The sequence below is a fragment of the Echinops telfairi genome, unplaced genomic scaffold (assembly GCF_000313985.2).
Source record: "Echinops telfairi isolate 266 unplaced genomic scaffold, ASM31398v2 ScPeMD7_20;HRSCAF=75, whole genome shotgun sequence".
In the NCBI taxonomy this organism is placed as follows: domain Eukaryota; kingdom Metazoa; phylum Chordata; class Mammalia; order Afrosoricida; family Tenrecidae; genus Echinops; species Echinops telfairi.
Genome location: NW_022103917.1, coordinates 8,455,653 through 8,464,687, shown reverse-complemented (window position 1 = coordinate 8,464,687; position 9,035 = coordinate 8,455,653). Strand labels below are relative to the sequence as shown.

The window sequence follows — 9,035 nt, the reverse complement described above, 5'->3', positions numbered from 1 at the left end:
TACCATGTAATAGCTAGTGCTGGTGGCACTGTGTGTTAGGCATTGGACTGATAACTACAAGATGGGTGGTTCCAACCCACCAGCCACTCCATGGGAGAAAGATGAGGCTGTCTGCTCTAATCAAGATGTACAGCCTCAGCTATACAGGGTGCCTATCCGTCAGAATGGACCCAATCGCACTGCGTTTGGTGAGATAACAAAGATTCCATTTGCAAAGCAGAATTCTGGCACACAATTACAGAGTGAAGCTCGAGCAAGTTGTGAGGATGCCAGGATCCTGGGTAAAACCAAGGGCAATCTCTATCAGCTAGTTTGCTCCATCTATTCAAATTCAAAGTGACTGGAAAAATAACCCTGGGAGCCTGGGTGGGGTAATGGCTATGCATTGGGCTAAGATTCCCGACACTGGTGGCTCTGCAGGAGAAAGAGAGGGCTTTTTACTCCCGTAAAGAGAGACACGCTCAGAAACTCACAGTGGCAGTTCTGCCCCGTGCTATAGGGTCACTGTGAGTCAAAATCGACTCATCGGCAAGGAATCTGGAATTTGGCTTGGGAGAGGTAGCCGTGTGACAACCAGGCTTTTAGTGGCTTGTTCCTGTGCCTGGGAGCTCCTTCTTTGTTTCCCTCAAGTTCCTGCTTCCTCCCCATCACCACTCCCTCTGAACAAAAATGCCCTTCGTTCGCTTTCTCACCCAACAAATATTTAATCTGTGTCTTCCCATCTTTAAAACAAAACATTGTCCTCAAGTTGATTCCAACTACTGGAAGTTCTCTGTAGGGTTTCTTGGCTGTAATCTTAATGAAATCCTGTTGGATGGCTCCAAACTGCCAACGTTGCTATTAGTGGTCTGGTGCTTTTCAGTTAGGAGCCGTGATGGAATCATGTTTACGTGTTGGACTGCTAACCACAGGCCAGCTGTTTGAAACCACCAGCCACGCTGAGGGAGAAAGATGGGGCTTTTCACACATATAGAGCACTACAGTCTCAGAAACTCACAGGGCCAGGTATTCCCTGCCCTGCAGGGTCTGTCTGAGTCGGCATCAACTCGATGGCAGGGAATTTGATTTGGTTTGGTTTTATATGCTATATAGTTTCATGTTGCCCAGTCAACTTCCTTTGGCATTCTACCCAACAAGCAAGGTAAGCAAACGCTTCCCTGTGCTTACTTACTCATCTGTAATGCATAATTTCACATAGGCTCAAAGATGGGACAAATCATGTGAGATTGCTCACTACAGATGAGTAAGTAAGCCCGTGGAGCGCTGGTGGCGTAGTGGGTTCTGTGTGGGTGTGCTAATCACAGAGTCCGCAGTTCTAGAACCATGAGCTGCTCTGGGAAAGAAAGACGAGGCTTTCTGCTCCTCGAAAGATGGACAGCCTCAGAAACCAACAGGAGCAGTCTTTTTTCTCACAGGGTCACTCTGAAACAGAATAGATTCAATGGCAGTGACTTCGGGTTTTGATTTCCATGCTCCCCGGGTACTCCATCCCTGTCAGGGATTGTACAGTTGGAGAGAGGCTTTGATTCCGGAGGAAGGTGATGTGTGGTTAGAAGAGAGACAGATGTCAGCCAGACCTTGAAACGGAATCTTTGAGGTGGGGCCGGGGCGGGTGTGTGCGTGTGAACGTGTTTCCTACCAGCTAAGAAATAAGTACACGGAAGTCTATGCTTCCTTTATCATTGGGTCACCCGCCCTGCCCATTGGGCTGCTCCGTAGAAGTCAGAATGGAGTCAAAGCAGTGGGTTGTCTGATGCCTGAAACCAGTTCCTGAAAGCTGCCTTTGCGCAGCTCTGCTCAAGGCAAACCCAGAGAGCCCGGGCAGCACAGCCCCACCAGGCCCATGGCTCCATCTGCACGTTGAAAACAAGCTTCCCATTAACACACAGAAGTGACACACTCAGTCACTTCCCAGGTTTGATTAGCACTGTACTTAAAGAGCAAATCATCAAAATGTCATGCTCGAGAAGCCCTTGACCTTTCCCACCCCTATACTCTTTTTCAAAACTCACCTCTTACTGAATCCCCAGGGGGAAATTGGGCCAACTGGGTTTGTGTGTATGCTGTTCAGATACATAGTAGAACCCCATCTTCACAGATGGTTAAACCACAGATGGCTCAAAGTGTTGCCTCCCAAGCAGAACCATTCTACATAATTTCAATTCCGCAAACTTTTAGCGAGCTTCTCCTATTGCTCTATTCTCTAGAGCAGTGGTTCTCAATCTGTGGGTCATGACCCCTTTAGGGGTTGGACAACCCTTTCACCGGGGTTGCCCGATTCATAACAGTAGCAAAATGACAGTGATGAAGTAGCAACAAAAATAATTTTATGGTTGGGGGGTCACCACAACTTGAAGAACTGTATTAAAGGGTCACGGCTTTAGGAAGGTTGAGAACTACTGGGTCTAGACACATTTGCAAACCAATGTTTCTTGCCAACTCTCCACTAGTGTGAGCTCTCCCCAGAAGGATCTATGCTGGCCTCTATCACACTAATTGCTGACCTGCTGTCCAGATTCTGTTGAGGTCAGAAACCCCTATAAGAGGGGAACATGGTCCAGGGATCTTAAAACAGAAGCTTCTCCGTCGATAGCCTCTGAGAGAGAAAATACACCAGGTCTCCAGAAACTGAGGGGCAGGCAATTTGGGCTCTGGTGGGGCAGTAGTTGGCTGCTAACCGAAGGTTGGCAGTTTGAACCTACCAGTTACTCCTTTGGAGAAAATGTGGCAGCCTGGGAAACTTTATGGGACAGGTCTAATCTCTCCTACAGTTTCTCTACAAGTCAACATTGATTTGATGGCAAAGGGTTTGATTTACAGGGTATCCCTGCAGTAAATAGTGGTGCAAAGGATTTTCACTCCACTACAAACCTAACAATTGGTGGTTCAAATCCACCTAGTGGTGCTGTGGCAGTCATGCCTGGTGGTCTATTCATGGAAAGAGAACAGCCCATAACACCCTCTGGAGCACAGTTCTACTTTGTAACACAGAATTGCGAGGAGTTGGGAGACAGGTCAGTGGCAGTAGATTTGGTTTGGGGTGGGAGGGAAGGGGTCCCATTGCATACTTTGTAACCCAGCCCCAGGGATTCCATTTCAAGTCATATTTTCTTCTTCTTTTTCAGACAATAAAGTCTACTACTCCCCAAATCACGCATTGGCCAGTACCAGCCTTGAAAATGAACGTAAGTATCCGGTTTCTGCCTTTGACAGAGATTCTCTGTAACCTGAGAAAGAAACGTTAAGTGTAAAAAAAAAAAAACCAAAAAAACACCAGTGTCCCTAGCAGCTGAAAGGATCTTTTCGTTTGGTGTATCATTTAGCTATTTTTTACTTAGAATTTTGTTCCATCTTAGTCTCAAAGAACCCGTGCAATTCATGCCCTTAGAAAATCCCTTACAAATATTCTTGTTTTGCTGCAGAAGCAACTCAACAGAGTTGTTTTACTTGAGCCTGGTGACCCAAGGTAACCAAGGTGACTCGGGAAGTGCACAGATTCATGGGGATTAGCTTCATCTGTCCTAGATGCTCAGTCTCTTGCCTGGGAGATAGGGCCAGACAAGGACACTGCAGGGCAGGAAAATGCAGGACTGGGCCCCGATTGCAAGTGTTGTCAGTAGAATGTTCCAATAAAGACAAGCTGGAGGGGATGCCATGAGAAGCTTTGTGGCCTGGGTTTGAATACTGGCTTCCTACCTTGTTCCAGAATTTCAATCAAGTTTCTTGACTTCTCTCTGCCTCCATTTCCTCATTTGTAAAGTGAGCCTAAAAATGGTGTCCACTTTATACAGCGTTTCTTTGAAGATTAAATAGTGTCCACTTTACAGTTTCTGTGAAGATTAAATGAGCTAATAGATGTAAATGCATAGAGTGATGCCCGGCAGCCATGAAGTCATGCCAAAGTGCCAGCCGGCTTGGAAAGCGTGCTGCACGCTCCTGGAGTTGTTGGGTGGTGCGACCGGTTAACGTGCTCAACTGCTAACCGCAAGCTCGCTGATCTACTTCTGAGACACTCAGCCACTGGCAGCTCTGCAGGACACAATTCTATTCTGATACTCCTGGGGTCACCCTGAGTTGGGGTCAACTCAGCAACAACTGGTTCGCCCGTGTGCCATGTGGTGTTCCATGTTATGCACTGGAGAAAAGAAAAGAGAGAAGCGCCATCACCCGCAGCAGCAACTGATCCCAGACCTTTTCAAATTGGGTGCACAGTGGGGAGAGGGGGCCAAATCGAGCCCCTCTCCAATGTCTGCGAGGAGCCCTTGTGGCAGTGACTTGAGCTTGGGTTTTGACATTGTCAACTTCATGAGCAATAGTCCCAGCACCCACAGGAGTGTCTGCATGGAAGTCAGTACATAATTGCTGAAGGAATGAATGAGGAACTGGTAAAGAAATACTGCCGATATAGTAAAAATCATTTTATTTGAGGCCCTCGTGTAAAGTAAACAAACCAACAAAGGCAGAAACCGCCCTTGGGGAACTTATTGGTTGTGTCCAAGTGGAGAGATCCATGCAGTACTGGTTCCAAAGCCAGTACATGGCAGGCTCTGGCTTTCACATTAGCTCCTGTCCAAGGGGATGAGACCCTCAGGCCTTTCAGTTGATGAATTAAAATGTTTCCCAAGTACTTGCTAATAGTTTAGAAGTATTTAAATGATAAGCTTCATGTTTTCAGATACATTCCCATTTCATATTGTTCATCGACTCTACCAACCTAACATCATCCTGCTCAGTCCTCTAAAGGACTGGGCAATCCGTGGATGTTCTAGGTTCCTTACACAATGGGTATCCACTAAATCGTGACTGTCCTTGTCATCTGGTCGACCCTGCTATCACAGAAACACTCTACGTGGGTGGCTTTACTAAGCAGAAATGTCTTCTCTCATTGTATAAGAGATTAGAAGTCTACTTCAGAGCCCAACTCCGGAGGACGGCTTGCTCTCCATCAGTTCTGGGGAATTATCTTAGTCTCTTTAGTTTTCATGTGTTTTCACATCTATCTGACTTATCTCTCCTCTACTTGATTGTCTAATCTCTTCCATAGCTCAAAACAAAAGGACTTAAAGCATAACGTACTGCCTCATTAACATAACAAATAAAATCCATTTCCAAGTGGGTGCAGTGGTTAAATTCTTGGCTACTAACTGAGAGATTGAGGGTTCAAACCCACCAGCCACTCTAAGGGAGAAATGGGTGGCAGTTGGCTTCCCTAAAGATTCCCAAACCAAACAAAAATCACTGTCTTCAAATCAATTCCAACACACTGAGACAGACAGAGCAGAGGGGAAGCTTCTCTAAAAAGTTTCCAAGGCTTCAAAATTTTACAGAAACAGTCACATTTTTTCCTCCCATTGAATGGTTGATGTATTCAAACCACTGGCCTTTCAGCTCACAACGAAACAATTTAACCACCAAGTCTCCCTGCTGATAAAGATTACAACTGAGAAGACTCCATGGGGCAGTTGTCTGATAGGGTCATTAAAAGTCAGAATTACTCCACCGCAATGGGTTTGTTGATTTTAAAAAACTAACTACAATATAGGAGCTCCTTTTGTCATAATGTCACAGATAAAAAAAAATCACCTCTACTGCTTATGGAGACACTCCTTCATTAACAAAGTAATCCCTAGTACAAACTAACAAAATAGCTGCCATCCGGTTGTTTCTGAATGCAGATAAACCTCCTGTATGTGAGAGTTGAACAATGCTTCAAAGAGTTTTCAAGGGCTCATTGTTTTGTTCAGAAGTAGATCTGCAGGCCTTTCTTTTGAGATGCCTCTGGGTGCCTTCAAACATTCAAATTTTCGTTAGCTGCTGAATGAGCTAACCATCGGCACCACCCAGGTTCTCCAACAAAATAATACGGAATACTTATTGAGCATGTAAATGCAAGCCACCATTCTAAGGAAGATGGGGCTCAAAGAAGCTAGATAACTTGACCAAGGTCACATAGCTTGGGGGTGGGAAGATCCGGATTCAGGGGCTTATCTGATCCCAGAACCAGCTTCCTATTCATCAATGTTTATTCTATCTTTCAGGGAGCCAGCCTCCAGAGAAAAGACAAGACAAATACTTTTATTAAACTATTGTTTGAAGAGGAGAATGCTTTTTTTGCAATCCTACTCCTGATTTTCCACTTACTACTAAAGAGCATTAAGTTCTGGCCAAGTTTATGCTTTCCCTAAAGTTATACCCATATTCTTTCTTGACACTTTAGACACGATGGCAGGGTTTTCACGTTTGTTTACCAGCACTTAAAATTGTGAGATGAGAGATGCAGGTCTCACCTGCACCCCTTCTACCCTACTATTTAGTTCCCTTATCACCAGCCAGGGTCCTTCAAACTAAGGCCGACCATGTACTTTCCTATGGAGTTGGCTCACTTTTCAAATGATCAGCGAGATTAGGAAAAGCCTGAAGCTTTTCAATGTTTGCAACCTGAACTGTCCTGCCTCATTTTAACAGCTAAATGAAAATTCATGGGACAAGGACTCTGACACCCTATAGGGATGCAGGTCGCCCTTGGCGACACCTTGTAGCTTTCCAGGGGACCCACTTGCCTTCCTTAAACAATCAAACTTCTCCTTTCGCTTTTACCCTGTTAGTGCCATCCTAGACGAGTCTTTTTTCTTTTCAGCTCAGAGCCCCTGGAGCCACCCCCGTGAATACTAGCAGCGCATTGAGTTGAGCGGGATGAGAAAGGCAAGGCGAGCTGGACTTTTATGATAAACGGTCCCAGATACAGTGGCAACTTACCCAAACTCATGTATCTCCTCAATCTGGCAGATAGCTTTGTCTCATGTGTAAGGCTGCTTGTTGACCCACGGGAACCTCAGGACCCCCTACTGATAGTGTCAGGTTCCGCCCGCCCCCACCCCCCACGCGCCCATATCGCAATTGCTCCTATGTAACAGCTGAGTGTGATGACTAATAAAACGCTATTTTTCAAAATCACATTATTCTGGATTCTCAATTCTTTCAAAGCCGTCATCTGAAATCCCATAGCAATTGGCGATTATCTTCATTTACCATATATGGCTATGAAACCTCACAAGGAGTTATGACCTGCCCAAGAACACACATAATAGCGTTAGGTAGTTGGAACAGGGGCTAGGTTGTCCACTGCGCATGCTCAGAAATTCAAGCTCTTGGCCAGGAAGGAGTGGTACACGTAGGTGGGCGCTACACCTGGATTAGTCCATCCAGGCCAGGTGAATTTAATTCAACCAATGGAGTCAACCAGTATCGTCGACCACGCCTCCCAGCAGAAGGCTTGAAAAACCAGGACCTGAAGCCCACCGTACTTCCTTTTTGTCTCTCAAGCTGCTTCTCGGCATGCTGTGCTGTGATCTCTGTCCTCAGGACTCCACGTGCGGGTGTGAAGTGCCCTAAGGGTACCTGTGTAACACCTGACATTTCTTCTATGGTTTATAAAACTCACTTGGATCACAATCCAGGCTTCGCAGGAAGCCAGGGACAAAGGTATTCCTCACATGAGAGATCTAACAGTGTTAGCAGAACTCATCAGAAACCATAAAAAAAAATCACTGCTTTTGAGTCAATTCGGACCCACAGCGACCCTATCAGAATAGAATGGCCCCTGTGGATTTCTGAAGCTGTAACTGTTTAGTGGAGTAGAAAGCCTAGTCTTTCTCCCTTGGAGCGTGTGTTAGTCCGGGTAGACTAGAGAAATAAATTCATGGACATTCATATGTGTATAAGAAAGAGCTTTATATACAAGAGCAATCTAATATTGAGAAAACATACCAGCCCAGTCCAGATCAAGTCCATAAGTCTGATAGTAGCCCATATGTCCGATACTAATCTCTAAATTCCTCTTCAGCCTCACGAAACACATGCAATGATGTGGAATGCAGGAAACTCACAGGCCAGTGGATAGAAAGTCTTGTGGATCCAGTGGTGTTAGAGGTGTCTCCGCGCTGGCAAGGATCTCTCCATATGGCTCCTTCAGTTCCAGGGCTCTAGTATTGCTCCATGTGTCCTGTCAGCCAGCATGTCTCCCAGGCAGTGAGCGTGTGTCTCCCCTCCAGCGAGCTATTTATCTCCTTGGCGCCTCCAAATGAGGTCATCAATCTGCCACCTGATTGACAGGCTAAACTCCAACCCTTCACACTTAATTCTCAAATTGACAACAGATTATGTAACTTCCACAGAGCGTCTGGTCATTTTGAACTACTGACCTTGTGGTTAGCAGCCCAACTCTTACCCACTATACCACCAGGACTCAAGTCCAGTATTGTAACTCAGTGCTCCTTTCTTCTCACCAAAATACTTATCAAAGGTTAATATCAGTGTTGTTTTTAGGTGAGTTCCGGGATGGGAAAATGCTTTACACTTGATTTGCACCTGAAGGTTGACAATTCAAACCTACCCAGAGGTACTGTTGAAGAAAAATCATGTGATCTGCTTCCACAAAGATTACAACCAAGAAAACCCTATGGAACAGTACTACTTCAGAACACTGGGGTCACCATGGGTTGGAATTGACTTGACAACAAGGTGTTCAGTGTTTTAGTTGGATATTTGGGTATTTTCCCTCCTATCTTAGGTAAAGAAAGACCCCAGCACTTTTAGGAAAGAATTGCTGAACTTGGCAGTCATTCTCCTCGCTCAAGACTAGTTTTTCCAGGGTATTATACATGTTTCTTAGATTTAACAAGAGGAAGAAGAAGAAGAAAACTCAGCCATTATAGCATCTCTTAAAATTATTGATCTTACAGTCATGTTCTGGAAGAGGAGGGTAAATCACTAACTAGGGAGTAGACACATATTAACTTGGGTGAAGGGAATAACAATATACAATAATGGGGAGGTCAGCCTGAAATGATCCATGAAGACACTGGAAGGTGCATAAAAGTAAAGGATAACAAAGTTAAAAACTAATGCATCCACAATCCTATAATAATTGTAACAACAAGCTATATATGAGATGAGTCGTGTGTTAGTCTGGGTACTTTAGAGGAACAAATCCAAAGAAACATGTATAGGAGAGAGCTTTATATAAAGGTTAAGTG

The 9,035-nt window shown here is 45.0% G+C and overlaps 1 protein-coding gene across 1 annotated transcript in view; it reads left to right on the top strand.

The window, feature by feature from the left end:
- The window catches only part of VGLL1 (vestigial like family member 1), an 18,518-nt gene extending 12,281 nt beyond the window's left edge, over nucleotides 1-6,237 (top strand). Inside the window, exons 5-6 of the mRNA XM_045288350.1 lie at nucleotides 3,126-3,185; nucleotides 6,039-6,237. Coding sequence (XP_045144285.1) covers nucleotides 3,126-3,185; nucleotides 6,039-6,082 — 104 coding nt within the window. The 3' untranslated portion in view covers nucleotides 6,083-6,237. The remainder of the gene's footprint in view (nucleotides 1-3,125; nucleotides 3,186-6,038) is intronic.
- The last annotated feature ends 2,798 nt before the right edge of the window (nucleotides 6,238-9,035 follow it).